Raw genomic sequence first — 17,689 nt, 5'->3', positions numbered from 1 at the left:
TTTGGTGATTTTGAGTTTAAGATCATTCTTGCCATTTATGTGGTTTTGCTTGACAAGAACTTGCTTAAGATGAAATGTATCAGCATAATATTCATAAAGCTTTAAAGACTTGGCATTTCACTGATTGTTATTCTTGTGTCAGAAAGTAAGTTGTTGCCTGACTTGTTATTCTAGTGTCAGAAAGTAAGTTGTTGCCTGACTTGTTATTCTAGTGTCAGAAAGTAAGTTGTTGCCTGACTGTTCTGACTACCCCGTATACTGGCTGGAGACCCGGGCAGGCAAGCCCAGCCCACAGACTGGCATACCCCCAAGTCTGTACACATTGGGAATGGCAGACTTTCTCCACAACCCAGGTATATCTCAACATGTTAATGTTTTGTTGATGTAATACTTGACATTGCTGTGTTATCTTGTAAATTCCCAGTAAAACTGTAGATTGCTTTGACTTCAATACATTAGAAGGTATTTTGGAAACATGATTCCGTTGTTTTGTTTGTTGGATCGGCAGTCTATTGAAATCACTTAAATACTTGGTACACATTACCAGGATAGTGCCTGGCTTATTCCTCAAGACCTACAGCCATATTGTCTTAAGTTATGTGAAGATTTGTTCTTGTTCTTGTTTATATGCAAATAATTTAAAGTATTATTTTAGCAAACATCTACATGAGGTTAGAAAGGCCAGTGCGAGCCTCACTGTCATTTTCCCGAGCACAGCAGATTATGGGTTTCCTGCATACAGTGTTCCCTGCCAGGCCAGCTGGGAACCAGGCCACGAAGCAGACACAGGGAACAGAGGCAGAAACAGCTGGCCCTACACAGGAATTGGGTATGTTAAGTTAACTTAAATGGGTTTGGCTGTATCATCTTAGAATTTGATGATTGCCACTATAGAATTCAAAGAAAGATAGATGAATTAGAATGGTAGTTTAATTTCAATTCTGAAGATCATTGTGATTGATTATTTTGATCCTAAATAAAGAGTTCCTGTTTCAGACTTGTTTAGGCAGGTGAACACAATCTCAGTTCAGACAGAGCAGGTTGTTGTTTCCATGGAGACAAGGTCATGTGAGGAGCAGCCAGAGGTCACCACAGCCTTAAGTAACCTCCAGGTGCAGGTTGGCTTCACCCATGGAGAGGCAGGTGGGTTAGCTGGATGTGTCTTTATAATACCACACAATTCTTTTTAGTAATTAATCATTTTTATAACAGTTATTGCAACCATTGTCTCTGCTACTTGTAACGTGTTTAAATTTTTTACAGGAGAGGTGACAGGGATGGTAATGAATTCGTACCTGCGGGATTTCCTTGTGAAGACATCTTACAACCAGCAACAGCTCTACCTGCTGGGGCCCTGCTCACTGAAGGCAGATGGCACATACACACTCATCACCCACGACAACACCCACTTCCTGTCCCAGTGCATGCTCACCATGGCAACTGGGATGGTCACAATGCACATAGGCCAGGAACATGTCCTCTGCTTGATGATGATAGCTGACCATATGGCACAGTTTTCAAAGGTAAAGAGAGTTCTGAATTACACAGTCAACATAAAAAAGTCCTAGGAATTATGTTTTTTTACTCAATATAATATTATAAATTTTCCATAGTAATCATTATTGAGAAATAATTTTTGTTATTGTGACCATCTCTAAATTTAGGAGCTGTTTCCAAAGGCTGAGAAACTGTCTCCACCTGAGGATTCTACATTTGAAGCAGACCTTCAGGAGAGACCTGACCGTGTTATGTCCACCCAGGAGTTTGTGGTCCACAGCTCCACGGATGACCTCCGCAGTGGCCAATACCAGTACAGGATGGACAATGGTGAGATAACTTACCACATGCTTACCCTTGTAAGCATGTGATAAATATAGGATCTGACACACGTTGTCATTTAATACAAAATCTTATAAATGAGTTTATGCAATTTGTTAAGTAAGCGAGCCTCTAACACTAACTCGTTTAATAAATTTTGTATTAAATGACAACTCGTATCAGATCCTATATATGTCTTATTACATTTACAATTACATTCCAACATAGAAATTGATCATGACAAATGAAGAATATGATATACCAAAAAGAATACTTTGAAGAGATATAGGTACAGAACGTTTTGAACTTGTATGCCTTGTCCTGATTGATAAAATCTTTTATGTATGTTTATACAGGCATTTACATTTGACTTTTAGCTTCCTCTCACTTTTTGTTTTCTCTTCCTTTATTCAGAGGGCTTGGATCTGGTACCAAGTGTAGGAGAAATAGTGTTTTGTAACCTCGACAAGGAAGGCAACTCCAGTATGACCTGGAGTTACAATATTCCTAGAGTTGTCTCAGCATTGTCTTCAACTCCAGTCCCATTTAACGCAGATGAAACAACAGATGAAGGCAATACAGTATGTGTATAGTAGCACTATTAATGAACCCATAACTTAATATCTAATTACTTAAGTGATAATTACTTACTGATGGACATATTTGTATAATATAAAGCATAAAAGTGGTTGTTGAAAGCCCAACAGATTGACTCAGAGCAGGTCGCAGTATTTGAATGATACAATGTATTTGTATATAAGGCTATAAATGTAGAATGTCTGAAATGTAGAGAGCTGTGTATGTGATCCCTATCCCCCCACAGGTATTGTGCCGGCTGCAGTACTGGGAAGGTCTCATCCAGCAGTTCATGGACTATGGGGAGATGAGACTGTCAGAGAACGATGTGTCTAATATGGCTGTCCCTGAGGTGCGACATGCAGACACACAGGACATTGTAGCCGCTCAGATATGGAGGATTGTCATCAAGAATGAAGACCGGTATGTGTACATGTATAACATGTTATCAAACAATGAGATATAATTTGTTATGTTATCAAGACATGGAAGAGTGTGAAGAGAATGTCTTCTTTGATGAGTTTTTATTTTTTTGTATTGCTCTGTTTGAATCTGCTTTTTTTCAACACTATGTAGTATCTATCACTATCTAGTGTCAGTTTTCATGTTGTTTCACATTTCATCTACAAAGAAAAATAATTGTACTTTTAATGATGTTTGCCTGTACTTTCAGTCCTGCGTTGGTGATACCAGCTTCCCTGGCAGCGTCAGTGCATGTGGACTCGTGTTTTGTGCCCAGCCTCATTCCCAGTCTACAACTAGGGGTCACTCTAGAGGCTCTATATGTACATGCCAGTAACCATGTACGCTGCCTCGGCAAAGGTACTGGCTAGTAATAGTATGGTTAAGTAATAGTGCTAAAGCTAGTAGCTATCAATTTAAAGATGTTTGATAAGATGAACAATCAAAGTTGACTGAAATCTGAAAGAAATATTTTCAGCTTATCAGCTCATTTGTCTTTAAAGGGCCTAGACACCAGATGGTTACAAAACAGAATACATTATTTTCTCAAAACAAGACTAGAATACGAACTAGTATGAGGCCGATTGTACAACATTTTATATGAGGCCCAAAAAATAAATTGTTTGTTTAGGGTAACCTTCCCAAAATTTCTAGGTAGGGTAGGTAGGGATTTAAAAAAAAAAAAAAAAAATATTTTTTTCAAAATCTGTCGTAAGTTCAGAGTGTTTTCTTGCACATGGCAGTCTTTCCTACATTACTGTCATTGCCTGACTTTGTTTTATCATATAAATAATGATTCGGATTAAAATCTGCATTTATCCGCCCTTCGTAACTCTCTATTCGCTAACGAATATTGTTTTTACTCAGAAACAGTAAAAAATAGTCGGCGCATTTTTATAGGTAGGGTCGGGTTACCCGAAACAGACATATTTTTTTTTTAGGCCTGATAAAAATAATATATTGTTGCTGTCTCATTTAAGTTTAACCAGTTTAAAAACAGCAAATTATGGTTTTCCAGTTTATAGTGCGTACATTTGAAAGTCATGTGATAAGTTCAAATACATATATTTTAAAATGTACTGGGATTTATGTGGAAGACAAACTCAATAGATTTTGGAAAAATAAGCAAAATATTTAAAAAATACATGTGTCATGTGATACATCAGTAATTAAGATTCAATGTGTTATACACAACAATATACATTTTATGTAAGTTTTTGACAATTTTCTTGCAGTTGTATTACCTGCAGTCTTGTCCCTTGAATGTTAGCTCAGAGTCTTAGTTTTAATTATGAACCAACAGCCAATTTTGTATAACTTTGATATAAAGTTGTCAAAAGGTTATCATTTGGTTTGTTTGCACATTTAAATTATTCCATTGGTTGATAGTAATTATTGGATAAATATTGACCAATCAATAAACATTTTGGCAAACTTTGACATAAACCAAAGAATTAAACTGTTTTATACAATTGGCTGCTGTGCATTATAAATAATGGGAAGTTTTTACATAAACCAACACGTTTTCATTTGTTACATTTCCCAAGAAATACCGACAAGATTGAGACCATTCTTCTTGAACCCTGGCCTACAGCCGACAGGAGAATTTGCAGTTGTCTCCTTTGACGATGTCCTGGTGGCGGCACATCAGTGGGCGGGGCCACAGGGAAAAACACAGATACAGGTAGGTGCGGAGATGTTTGTGTCAATGGAATGGGTTTTGGTTTCTTATCTTTTATTGATAGCTCAGTTGCAGTGCGTCCCCTTCAAGAGTTTTATCCCCTGCTGCATCATACCAATGATGATTATTAAAATAGTACTAGTGTCTCCCATGCCTTGCTGTTGCTACAGATAGCAGGAAAACTTTGTGCTCAAGACATGACTGGGATACTAAGTGTTCAGTACTGGTCAAAACAAAGTTGTCTGTGTATTTGTGCTTTACAACCAGCTCATAAAAGAAAAAGGGGTCTATTTGAAATTAAAGATATGGTAATTCACTGTGACCACCAGTATTTTACACTTTTTTTCAAATCTGCTTGCTCGTCAGCAACAATCGAAGCAAATAAGTACACATGTCATTGGCTGTCCTAGAATGCAAGATTTGAAAAATATATTAGTATTCCACTACAAATAAAACATGTTGAAGTTGAAACTACTACATATTAAACAAATAATGTAACTATTAATGCTTGACTTTGTGAACTTTGTTTGATATTTCTGTCCATTTAATTTTGAAGAAATATTTGTATTCATGTTACATGCATTACATGTTTTATTACAGTTTTCCAGCGAGGGTTGTATGGACGTGCTGGAGTACCGGTGCCTCACCATGGACAGGGTGATCTCCCCTGTTGAGTTCTCTGGTACAGCGACGATTCAGACACACAACAAGGTGAGCGTTTACACAGGAAGACTGCTAGAATATACATTACAGTTTCTTACATCTTAACAAGGCTGCAAAGTAACACATATAAGTCACTTGATCATGTACATGTGAAATTATTTGCTTTCAATGGCAAACACTAGAAGATTGTCCATATGTTTGATAAAGAGAATGATTAATCAATAAACAAACATTTCCATGTTACACATAGTTATCAGTTTTAACATAAGTTTGATATTTGCCATCACGCCGTTTGCAGGTTGGAGTGTATGACCTTGACTTGACAGTTGACCCATTAACCCTCAGTGTGGGACAGGGGACTATTCACAGCCTCACATGTGCTGCCCAGGCATGGAAACAGATAATCAAAGGTGAGTGCTGGAATTATTTATAAAAGAAAATAACAAGTTATGGCACTTGCTTTTGTAAAGTTGTCATATGAATCAGTTTAGAAACAATGAAAGGCTTATGATTCATGTTATTCTTAGTGCACATTAAAAATAAATACAAAAGTAGGAAATGAAACCCTTATTGTTATATTCCAATTTGAAATTGATCTTTTGTTGTCTTAAAATCTCGATATATTAAACACTCAAACAATTTCCTTACCTCCCATTTCAGCTGATCGTAGCGGGGAAGACAGTGTGATATTCAGTCACTATGTGATCTGTAATGACACACAGCATGCTTTAAGGTTTGGTCAGGTGGGAACAGATGAGAATCTAGTGCTTCAGCCCCGAGAAATGCACCAGTACAGCTGGAGGTCACAAAAGGTCAAACAGGTGCATATTAACTTCTACAGGTTGTTTATGATAAATATTATTCTGAAATAGAAAAAGTTCATAGTGCTGCCTGCTGATTGATGGACATGGACACTATAACACAGGGCATAACTGTCTCTTAAGGGGTAGAGGATGTCAGTATTAGAGGAATACCATGAAAGTTGTTAATTTGTTGAGGGTAAGGAAAGACAAAAGAGGTGATTGCGAAGGATATACTGGGGCATGAAATGGTTGTATACTGATTAATGTAGGGATTAAATTTAATCATTTTTTCTCTAGTAAAATCAAAAACGTTTTTCCTAGTTTTAGGACTGAATATATTTGAAAGCTATTATGACTATTACAGAAGTCTGAGTACAATGTAGCCTTCTGGAATAAAATTACAAAGCCCTTTAATATAATGTACCTTTATTGCAGGAACTTCATATGTGTGTGGATGGGAGTGTCTGGAAATGGTGTGGGCCTGTCAGTCTTGACCGGCCAGTCACCCTTGTGAGGTCGGTCATCTCCACTGACCATACATACACACTCGTCATCACCATCACACAACTCTCCAATGTACAAGTCCAGGTAACTGCTTTGTATTTTAGGGTTGAATTTGCATTATTTTGTAACATGCAAGGCCAAAGATGCAACAGATCCCTTCAGAGAAAGGCATTTAACCATGAATGGGTCGACTGGTCTTATTAACAGTTTAATCTTCATTTCACATGGAGAACTGGTTATGCAGATTTGCATATTACCAAGTACTTCAACATACTATGAACCCACTTCCACCTACATAGGAACGTTACACTATGAACTAATTCCTGTCTACAGCAGAACGTTACTATATTGGCGAAAAAAAGTTCTGATTTTACATGACATTTATTTTGCATTAAGATTTTAACTTCTGTAACATGAAAAGGCATTTATATGTATTAAAAATCTGAGCAATGATGCCCATGTTGTTTTCAACAATTCAGTTTGTTTGCCTCACAAATGAGAAAGAAAAAGAAGAAATTCAGGATTGCTTTTTAATATACAGGTGGTGATATCTGGGTTGCTGACGGTCTCTAACAGGCTGTCTCACCACTGTGAGGTGAAGGTTGTTGCCACTGAAATGAACAAGGAAGTAGAGCATCAGGCAGTGGCTGGTGCCCAGCTCACAGTGCCTTCATACATCCTAGAGCCCAGGACCATCCAGGGGATCAGGATCAGGCCCTGGGGGTCATCAGGGCCATGGTCAAATGTGGTGTCTGTGTTTGGACAGAACAGGAAGGACAACACTCTTGTTAAGGTGGGCAGATTTTGAAACTGAGAGACTTACTGGTAAATTTCTGGCACACGGTTAATTTACTTTCAATTACTCTTTTAAGTACCGAACAGCCTTATATCTTTGGACCAAATGGGTCATCGCACAATTAGAATTCTTAATTTTCCTTACAGCTGACCAATGGTGAAAGAACTTATCATGTTTGGTGCCGAGTGATTCCACATACATTCCAGAATATACAGCAAGTGTTTGTAAGGAAATTTATTAATCATGAATCCTTTATTCTCTATGAGCGTTTTTTATGCCCCCACAATATGGGGAGGCACATTGATTTGCTCTTGTCCATTTGTGCATGCGTTGTTCTGTGCGTTGTTCTGTGGCCCTTGTTTTGTGACAAAGATGGCATTAAGAGGCCATTTCTAGTTTGTTAACAGTTTTTAAATTATTTTAATGGTAGATTGATTTTGGTAACAATCGTTTAACATTTAAAGCTTTGCACTCTCTCTCTTACAGGTAGTGATATGTCCCCTGTACACTGTGAGGTCCCACCTGCCCCAGCCCCTGTATGTGAACGTAGACACAGTGAAGCTGGGCCTCCATGAACAGGTGCCCGCCCCAGGAAAGGGCTTCAGCACCCAGCTACGGTGCCCCGGTGGAGACCTTCACCAGGCCCTCACATTCCAGTTCAGGTAAACCACACACTCACTAGGTTAGATATTTGCTTTCCCCTGAGCAGAGCCTCGACCTCTAACTTAAGGTCTCTTCCACCAGGCCCTGAAATTCTAGTTCAGGTCGTACACTCACTTAGAACTTTGGTGGCTCCTGAGCAGAGCCTCTACCTCAGGTCTGTTCCACCAGGCCCTGAAATTCTAGTTCAGGTCGAACACTCACTTAGAGCTTTGGTGGCTCCTGAGCAGAACCTCTACCTCAGGTCTTTTCCACCAGGCCCTGAAATCCCTGTTCAGATGAAACACGTGGCTTACTAGTGATTCCAGGCCTTGTCAGACCACCATATTGGATAAACATGTACAATTGGCTGGATTTTATATACCAAAATAGTGCTTAAAGCCCCTCCAACCTCCAAAGAAAATATGTAGTTATTATTAATCTGATTGTAGTGTCTGCTTCCTAGTTACTGTTAGGCAAAACAATGATAAATACCCATTTAATGACATATTTCTACAACTACTGCAGTGGAAAATCAGGCAAGTCAAGTAGCAGTGTGACTCTGTCTACTGGGCTCATAGACCAACTTCAGCGGGCTCCTGAAGGGACGTTTGACCCCGCAACCTTGACATCTTACACACGGGACCAAAGCTGGCAGTCTTGGCCATACATACAGGAACTGAACACAGAGTGAGTAAACATGAGACATAAACAAGGACATAGCTAGCGATACAGACATATACACTTGCATGTAATGAGTCACAATATAAATCGTAAAAGAATGAATAAATGCCTAAATTAACGGATGAAAATAGGCAGGCCAATATTTTGTGTCATGTAGCTACAAAAGTATTGCACCTACTCAAAACTTCATAAAATTGCTGGTCAGCATGAGAAAATGAGCACATACAATATGTGACATTTTACTTTGTCTTACAAGATTTATGTGCCTTGATTTAGTAAACATTGGTCTGAAAAATTTGTTTTTGTATGTAATCTTAAGAGTACTACCGTCATGAAACTTTATTTGAATGTTAATTACCATGGGCATTGGTGCACCTGCCATTTATGTGACATTTCACTTGGTATAACAAGAATTACAGCCTTTGACTGAGTAAAAAGTGGTCTGAAAGAACTTGGTCCACATGTACCTGCATAAATATTGCACCTTCACTCATGGAACAAAAAGAAATATTTGTCAGCATGGGAAGCATACAGCTGTATTTTGTTTGAATTTTTACTCAGTCTTTAAATAGTTGTGGCCCTTGACTTAATAAAATATTGAATTTAAAATAAATTTCAACATGTTATTTATTTATTAATTCATGAATATATGCAAATTTGATGGAGGAACAAACAGTGAAACTTAAAATGAGATTTGAGGTGATGTGTAACCTTGTCATCCTTTACATCGCTTTTTTCCAGGGATGTTTGCATGCCAGAGAGCCAGAACACTGTCATTTCAGAAATGGCCATGGAGAACCAGCCTACCATTGACTTGAATGTTAGCTTGGGGGAGCTGTGGGCCGGGTATCGCACAGTGCTTGTTGATGTTGCCCCTAGTTACCTCATCACCAATGGTTGTGACATTGACCTTGTCTTTATGGGCACTGAGGATATCCAGTATGACATTCACAAAGGGCAGACCATATGCCCTCCAAAGCTAGAGGTGGGTGGTCAATTAACTCCATAATGATAATTTTGGACTATTTTTTGATGATAAAGATATCAACTAATGTTTAAAATATCAAATTCCATTCGACATTTATATTTAATGTCAAAATAATTTAAATTAGCTTTCTCTAGTAAACTTTTACTGTTTTTTTCATGAACAGAACTTATCTGTTGAAATAGAATGTGATTTTCTTTCTGTTCAGAATTGTTTCCACCTTGGAGCGAGGCTAGGAGGCAGTGTGCACATATCTGAGCCAATTCCTGTGTCGGAGGAGGAGCTCCTGTCCCAGCGTTACCGTACTGATGTCGGTAGAACCCTTTACATTGACTCCTGGGTCCATATGCCAATATTTGCACATGTTAACGGATCTGTGCTGGTATGTTTTAATCCTGTTAAGAAATAAGTAATTTATATACACGTAAATATATCTTTCAAATATTGAAAAATAGTATATTATTATGTAATTATTACCTTGACATAGTCATAGACTTTGTTTGCTTCAAATTGATTTAAAATGCCAAACACATAAGAAAAGCACTGTTGATTTGATATTGTATAATTGTAAAGATATTTCTAAGTAATTCAGTCCTATATGGCTATTGTTGGACAGTTTTATACATTGCACTTTTTTATCGATACAATAAGATGCCTTGTCTGGTTCAGGTGTGTTACCTGACAGTAACATCCTCTCAGCACAACAACGTACGGGTGTTACATATCCGGGAACAATATCAAATGACTAACCTAACCCCCTACACCCTGGCTTTGAACCCGTTCTCTGTGCCTGCATGGAGTGACAAGGTGAGTGTCTCTGTACCAGCAACTTGACATCATGCATTTTTAACCAGGTTTTCACATAGTGAAACCTAGTTATTAGAATGACGAACGTTGTGTTTGGGCGGGCGGGCGGTCGGCCGGGAAGCGTCAAACTCACCTATGAAACTAAATAACTTTAGTAAGGGTTGACATATCTTGACCAAACTTGGTCTATAGGAAGAGTTTATGGAGACCTTTCAATGGATTGCATTTGGGGTCCCTAGGGTCAAGGTCAAGGTCACTGCTACTAAAAATAAAAAATAAAAACAGTTGAAACTGAATAACTTTAGTTAGGGTTGACATATTTTGACCAAACTTGGTCTATAGGAAGAGTTTATGGAGACCTTTCATGGGATTGCGTTTGGGGTCCCTAGGGTCAAGGTCACTGTTACTAAAAATAGTAAAACGGTTGAAACTGAATATCCTAGGGTCAAGGTCACTGTTACTAAAAATAGAAAAACAGACACAGGCTGAAGTTCTTCTGTCAATCATTAAAAACCTGGTTTCATCGCATTGAGGCATTTCTTGTTACAGTTTATTTTAATATTTAAATAACTGGTAAAAGTACAATTAACTTGCAGTCAGGTGAATTTTTCTGGGGGAAAACCTGCAACAAATCCGGTTTGGCCTGTAAGATATTAATTTCATCATCCCTGGCAAGGCTGTTACCCAAATGTCTTCCAATAATGTTTTTTGATGGTTGTTTAATGTATGTTGTTTTGGGGGATTTTGTCTCTTGTTTAGCCTTGATTTGTCTGCCTTATAATTGAATATTGGTTAAATATTAAGCTACTGGGCTTGTCCCTGTAGCTTCCATTGTTTTATTGTTAATTGTTTTTTAATAAATTTGACGAAAGTTAGGAAAAAAACAAGTCTTATTGGTTATGCTTTTAATCAACAATTTTGTTTCTTTTTATATAGGTTACAGTTAAACATTCCATCAGCAGTATTGTACAAAGTCACTCAAGCTGTGATAGAAAACAGAGTGATCTTCACCCCATAACATTCCAGCCTTTATTATTGGTGCAAAACAGTAACAAGAAAGCTGACATAGACCACAAAACAGATATAGTCAAGTATGTGTCTGTTGGATATTTACCAAAGGATAAAAGTAATAAAACAACATCATACAGCAATGAAGAGAATTCTGCTGTACAAGAAGCCTTTTCTGATTGGTCGTTTCCAGTGCGGCTACTCTCCAGTGATGGAGGTAGGAGGATGACCTTGACTGTGGTGGTGAGGGATGGGGAGATTGTGACATACCGTGCCCTGTGTGTGTCCGGAGTGGAGGAACAGGGGATGACTTACCTCTCAGTACAAGTGGACAAGGCTCCGGCATGTCTCCTGGAAAATCAATGCAGCTTCCCACTATTCTTTGGACAGACACTGATGAACCTCTCCTTAAAAGGTGCAGATATTATTGTTACTGTATGGATTGTACGCAATTTCCTTTACTTCCATTTACTTGTACTGCTTTCAGCCTCATTCCTTAAACAAAGTTACATATAAAGGCAAGGGTTTTGATTTCATGTATACATGTATTTCTGTGTTACAGGAGCAACAATCCAGGAGGAAACAGAGTTGATCGCTGCATTGCCATTAATTCCTGTAGGTGGCAGCACATACTACACTCCTCCCCTCCTCAACACACAGTTTCCTCAACTCATAGATAAACGAGCCATTCCAAAAGTACACATTGCTGGCATGTTGCCAAATAACAGGGACCATTCAGATCTCAACATTTTAAAATGGAGTCATTCAATAGATTTACATATTGCAGCAGACAACTTTATATCTTTGCCCGGAGTTGCAGATGTCAAAGTTCATGTTCAACAAGTTGCAATGGTTACAATTGTAAGCATTGCCCCAGTAACCAAAGCTGATGTGTCTGCTAAAGAAATCAGAAGTAGATTGACTGGAAAAGAACGAACAATAACTGTATCAAACCAGTCTGAAATCAAAGATATGAATACAGAATCAAGCCTTGTCAGTAACAAAGCTAATAAAATGATGTCAGAAAAAGCCCTGAGACAAAAAAAGAAAAGAAAGACAAAAAAGTCTGCTAGAGTATCACTTGGTGTTTTAGCAACAAATGTGACTTTTGTTTTGCTTGATGAAACTAGTGTTTTAGCTGTGAAGCAGGAAATGATCAGGTTGACCTTGAATGACCTTTACGTTGCGACCTACCCGGCCAGTGACCTTGCAGAGCAGCCTGGTTACCATAGAAACTGTGTGGTAGTGAGCTGTGGAGACATACAGCTGGATAACCAGATGGACTATATGGACAACTTTGACTTCCCTGTTGTGTTTGTGAGGCAGGAATTTGAACGGCCACCAAGTGGCAGAAATGTGGTGCAATTATCTCAAATGAATGTGCTTGAAAAGCATGCAGTTTTGAAATCCACAAGCCTTATGCATGTACAGATGGTATTTGGCAGTGTAGAAGGCAGAAATTCTGTGATAGAAACTGTTGAATGCTCAATTGAACCTGTGAACATCTATATAGATGATACATTTATATTCCAGTGTATTAAACAAGTTGGTAAACTTTTACCTGTTCCATTGACATTGAAAGAGCCAGTGCCAGTAAATGTGTATAAAGTATCGCGGAATGTGAGGGTTATTTCCCAGGCTCTAAGCTGCCCAGTGGTGATAGGTCACCTTGCAATCCAGCCTGTGTCTATGCTGTGCAGCATCCATGCCTCAATGAAGGTGTTTATTGCTGCAGATCAGACACCATTGAAGTTTGGCAGATTTGAGAAGCTAGGAGTGTGCACTACAAGCTATCAGCTCACAAAAGCATTAGCCATGCACTATGCCTCAGGCGCACTCTTCAGAGCTGGTCAGTGAATATGATACTTTCATACATGCATGGACTTTCTTATTAAGTCTTTTCTAAATTTGTTGTATACTACTGGCTTGCTCCAGGCTACAACTCTAATTTTTCTTAGTAGGTAATTTCACTTACTTTAAAAACAGAACCTTGTATCAAGCCACATCATTTTCATCAGGCAAATGTTAAATGATAAATTCAAAACCAATTTTGATATTTGTGCTTATGTTAAATTGTACTGATAATTGTTTTATTTGCAATGCCTAGAACTAAATAGAGTTATACCATTCCATAGGAGCTGTGGTTGGTTCCCTGGAGATCCTTGGTAACCCAACAGGTCTGGTGCGTAGTATAGGGACCGGGGTGGCAGACTTCTTCCGGATGCCCTACAGGGGCCTCACACGGGGACCAGGGGCTTTTGTGGTTGGCGTATCCCAAGGGACCTCATCCATGGTGAAAAATGTTACCACAGGTAAGGCTGTGGCCCATGTGTGTTTCAAACTGACATGATTCTAAAAATAGAAAATCACAATGTCTGCCCTAGATATTTAATTAGTTGGGTTAAGGTTTAACTGGGATATGAGTTTTTACACAAATGGTTTATCTTGCACAATGAGGAATATATTTTTAATGAAATAATATGTAATGAAAATGCTAGAGTCAAAATAATGATTTATTTTCTCTATTTTATCAAGGCATGTTAAAGTCAGTGACCAACTTTGCATCTAGTGTATCTCGTAACATGGACCGTCTGTCACTGGATGGAAGCCACATGAGAAGACAGGAGGAGGGCAGACGACACCGCCCAGACGGGGTTGGGGAAGGGCTCAAACAGGGCCTTACTGGGCTTGGCATCAGTGTGCTCGGTATGGGAATTGAAATAGTACTAATGGAAGCTGCCATGTAATAACAAGTCAATTTTGATAAGCAGGACATTGATTGTTTTATTGTTTGTAATTTCAATAAAAAAAAATATGGCAAAATCGTAACACAAGAGGATTTTGGTTAGGCAAAAGTATATTTTTGACTCATATTGGTGGATAGACCTAGAACAATGAAACTTCAGTAGTATGGTTCGCTTGACCAGCATATGATGTTTTTTTGGTTAAAAGTAATAGGACAAGTACACAGACAAAAAAATGTAGAAAACATATTCCACTCATTAACATGAAACTGGTTTGAGCTAAGACCTTGAAACTTCACTGGAAGATTGCCCTTGACCAGTAGATGATCCCTATTGTTTTAGTTGTCAGTAGATCAAAGGTTAAGGTCACAGTCAAGGGTCTTATAAAGAGTTTGTGCACACAAAAAGAATGGTATGACCTAGGACAATAAAACTTCATTGGTAGGTTGGCCATTTACAAGCAGATAACCTCTTAGGCTCTATTGTTGTGTTTTTAAGGTCAGTAGGTTAAAAGTTAAGGTTGCAGTCAACAGTCTAATTTATTAAGGATCAAGTATTTAAGGTTGAGATATTTGTCTTCACTTTCCTGAAAACTATGCAACCATTAATAATCAATGAGTTTCTTCAAGCTTTGACATGTTCTAGCACACAGGGGGCCGAAGGTTTGACAAATATCTCTTGTTGATATTTGATGTACTTGTTTTTAAAATGTTATGATGTGCAATTGATTTTAGTGTCAATCACTTAAAACACATATTTTGTATAATCCAGGAGCCATAGCGGGACTGGCAGACCAACCAATCCAGAGCCTGCTGCAGATGGAGGGTGTTGCTGGGGGTCACCAGGGGTCAGCTGCCTCCAACCTCGTCACTGGCATGGGAAAAGGGCTCATGGGTGTCTTCACTAAACCGATCGGGGGAGCAGCTGAGTTTGTCTCTCAGACTGGACAGGGTATAACTATTTTAGTTCAATTTGGGATTAAATCCACATGGGATACTTATCCACAATTTTGTAGTTAAGATTTCATGACAATAAAGTACAACAAGAATGTAAATGCTGAATAAATATCAATAACTGTTAAGAGTTTGTTCTCTGCATTTGAGCATGTTGACTATTACATGTACTTGCCATAGTTTTCGCAAGAGTGCTCGATGTAATTTCAGGTATCCTACAAGGCACAGGTCTGAGTCGCCTGCCCCACCGTCAGTGTGCACCAGTGGGACTGAAACTAGAGAATGCAACCTCTGGCCAGGTCAAATATGCTTTGTGAGTGTGCTATTTTAGTGTGTTTTTTTCCTTTTAGTAATACATGCAGTAAGTGTAAATCTAATCAAGTATGTGATATTTTTATGACCCCTGTTGGAAAAAAAGAGGAGAGTATAGGTTAGGAAATGTCAGTAGATATGTGGGATGGTCTGTGGGTTCTCAGTAGACAATTTTTTGTCAGCATAACTCCAGAAGGTTTTGACAAAGGACCAAAGTGACCCCTTTTGTTTGTAGGTCAGTAAGTAAAAGGTCACTGTCGAGGTCATTAGTCTTCTCAATACTTTTCCGTCACAGTAACTTGAGAAGATAAGACTCGGGACGTGAATTGTCAGTGGTAGGTTGACCTTGAGCAGTCGATAACCCCTATTGTTTTTTTTAGGTCAGTAGGTTAAAGGTTGAGGTCAACAATCTATTGAAACAACAATCTATTAAAACTTTGTCTGCAGGTAAAAGATAATTGTCTTTAGGTTCTTGAAACACGTCTTTGTTCACTCCATTAATACTCCATGCATTTCCTCTTGAACCAAGTTCATTCAATCTTCCACATGTTTCTGACAAAGTGGCTCAGGGAGCATTATGTATGACAAAAAGGTTGTGTTGTGCCTTTAATTCAGTCTGTTTCTAGTGTGAACAAAGTACAGAAATAGTCACATACTCCATAATTTATGGACAAAAAAGGGAATTTTTCAATTACATTTATTTAAAAATTTGAGTAACATGCATTTATTTGAGAATTTATTGTAAATGACATGTTCATTTACTTGTTATATAATTTGTAGATTGTACATCTTTTTTGACATATAATCAATTCATTATCATTTAAAATCTGATGAATTTTCAAAAACTCATTTTTCATAAATATTTGTAAGTTCCTTACATGTCTTCTTAGGACATCCTGTGTTGTATGCTGGCCCTGTATGAGGACCTAACATGTCTTTTTAGGACATCTTGTGTTGTATGCTGGCCCTGTATGTGGACCTAACATGTCTTTTTAGGACATCCTGTGTTTTATGCAGGCCCTGTATGTTGACCTAACATGTCTTTTTAGGACATCTTGTGTTTTATGCAGGCCCTGTATGTTGACCTAACATGTCTTCTTAGGACGTCCTGTGTTTTATGCAGGCTCTGTATGTGGACGTAACATGTCTTCTTAGGACGTCCTGTGTTTTATGCAGGCCCTGTATGTGGACGTAACATGTCTTCTTAGGACGTCCTGTGTTTTATGCAGGCCCTGTATGAGGACCTAACATGACTTCTAAGGACATCCTGTGTTTTATGCAGGCCCTGTATGAGTACCTAGCATGTCTTCTTGGGATGTCCTGTGTTGTATGCAGGCCTTATATGTGAAACTCACTGACTTTGAGTTGTTGTCTTGTTTTAAAGTGTTACCTTTTATATATCGCAGAAAGCTACTGCAGACCCTGCCATCCAGTGACATTCTGTGTTGTATGCAGGCTGTGTATATAGACCTCACTGACTCCGAGGTGTCAGTCACCCTTATTCTCACACCTGAAATACTCTTTGTGGTATGTCTCTATGTCTATTGTGAATACTAATATAATACTTGATATGAAGCAATGTTAAGATGGGCTTTTATGCTTCATATTTAGAATTATAAAGACTGGTGAAATGTCTTCAACATTCCACTCACTCAATTATTAAAAGTAAATTGGATATATATGACAACTTAGACCTCAATACTTAACCTTCATGATCTTAAAATTTGATATACGGTACAATGGGTACATGTATGTTAAGAACCAATAGAAGCTAATAATGAACTGACATACATGAATTCTGTTTCTTTGTTAGGATATATGTGTATGTGTATTCCCCAGATGAGCCACGAGGATGACAGTCAGCAGCAATCATTCTCCCTGACAGAGCTGGAGTGTGGTGTAACCCTGGGGGATGACCCTACCCTCTCTCTTGTCTGGAGGGATGCGAACACCTTCACTGAGCAACAGGTAACATACATTTTGTTTGACCCTGGGGAACAACCCAACCCTCTCTCTTTTAAAGAGGGATGCTCACACCAGTTCACTGAACAAAAACTGCATAAAACTTCGTCGCCCAACATAAAAGTTGTTTAAACATGAAAAAATCGGCCGTATAATACCTATGTAAGTGCAGTAGCGGTCAAAAAGATAAATAATGCAAATATTCAATAACAAACAGCTAAAACAGGTACAAGAATGGTAAACTTGGGCCGAAAACACAGTTTCAAGTCACCCAATTTTCTATTTTCACTTT

General features: G+C 38.4%; 1 protein-coding gene across 1 annotated transcript in view; it reads left to right on the top strand.

Moving 5' to 3' along the window:
• LOC128227700 (intermembrane lipid transfer protein VPS13B-like) overlaps nucleotides 1-17,689 on the top strand; it is a 41,327-nt gene that overhangs the window by 21,604 nt on the left and 2,034 nt on the right. Inside the window, exons 27-54 of the mRNA XM_052938470.1 lie at nucleotides 213-353; nucleotides 656-829; nucleotides 997-1,143; nucleotides 1,264-1,523; nucleotides 1,665-1,827; nucleotides 2,233-2,399; nucleotides 2,642-2,817; nucleotides 3,068-3,216; nucleotides 4,404-4,540; nucleotides 5,138-5,248; nucleotides 5,499-5,610; nucleotides 5,861-6,021; nucleotides 6,439-6,591; nucleotides 7,049-7,300; nucleotides 7,450-7,527; nucleotides 7,790-7,965; nucleotides 8,471-8,632; nucleotides 9,368-9,611; nucleotides 9,820-9,993; nucleotides 10,281-10,418; nucleotides 11,355-11,841; nucleotides 11,989-13,275; nucleotides 13,562-13,738; nucleotides 13,962-14,132; nucleotides 14,942-15,121; nucleotides 15,334-15,436; nucleotides 16,842-16,962; nucleotides 17,275-17,403. Of these exons, the coding sequence (XP_052794430.1) occupies nucleotides 213-353; nucleotides 656-829; nucleotides 997-1,143; nucleotides 1,264-1,523; nucleotides 1,665-1,827; nucleotides 2,233-2,399; nucleotides 2,642-2,817; nucleotides 3,068-3,216; nucleotides 4,404-4,540; nucleotides 5,138-5,248; nucleotides 5,499-5,610; nucleotides 5,861-6,021; nucleotides 6,439-6,591; nucleotides 7,049-7,300; nucleotides 7,450-7,527; nucleotides 7,790-7,965; nucleotides 8,471-8,632; nucleotides 9,368-9,611; nucleotides 9,820-9,993; nucleotides 10,281-10,418; nucleotides 11,355-11,841; nucleotides 11,989-13,275; nucleotides 13,562-13,738; nucleotides 13,962-14,132; nucleotides 14,942-15,121; nucleotides 15,334-15,436; nucleotides 16,842-16,962; nucleotides 17,275-17,403 (5,930 nt within the window). The remainder of the gene's footprint in view (nucleotides 1-212; nucleotides 354-655; nucleotides 830-996; nucleotides 1,144-1,263; nucleotides 1,524-1,664; nucleotides 1,828-2,232; nucleotides 2,400-2,641; nucleotides 2,818-3,067; nucleotides 3,217-4,403; nucleotides 4,541-5,137; nucleotides 5,249-5,498; nucleotides 5,611-5,860; nucleotides 6,022-6,438; nucleotides 6,592-7,048; nucleotides 7,301-7,449; nucleotides 7,528-7,789; nucleotides 7,966-8,470; nucleotides 8,633-9,367; nucleotides 9,612-9,819; nucleotides 9,994-10,280; nucleotides 10,419-11,354; nucleotides 11,842-11,988; nucleotides 13,276-13,561; nucleotides 13,739-13,961; nucleotides 14,133-14,941; nucleotides 15,122-15,333; nucleotides 15,437-16,841; nucleotides 16,963-17,274; nucleotides 17,404-17,689) is intronic.

The sequence above is a fragment of the Mya arenaria genome, chromosome 3 (assembly GCF_026914265.1).
Source record: "Mya arenaria isolate MELC-2E11 chromosome 3, ASM2691426v1".
NCBI lineage: Eukaryota > Metazoa > Mollusca > Bivalvia > Myida > Myidae > Mya > Mya arenaria.
This window is presented reverse-complemented; position numbering and strand designations above follow the sequence as displayed.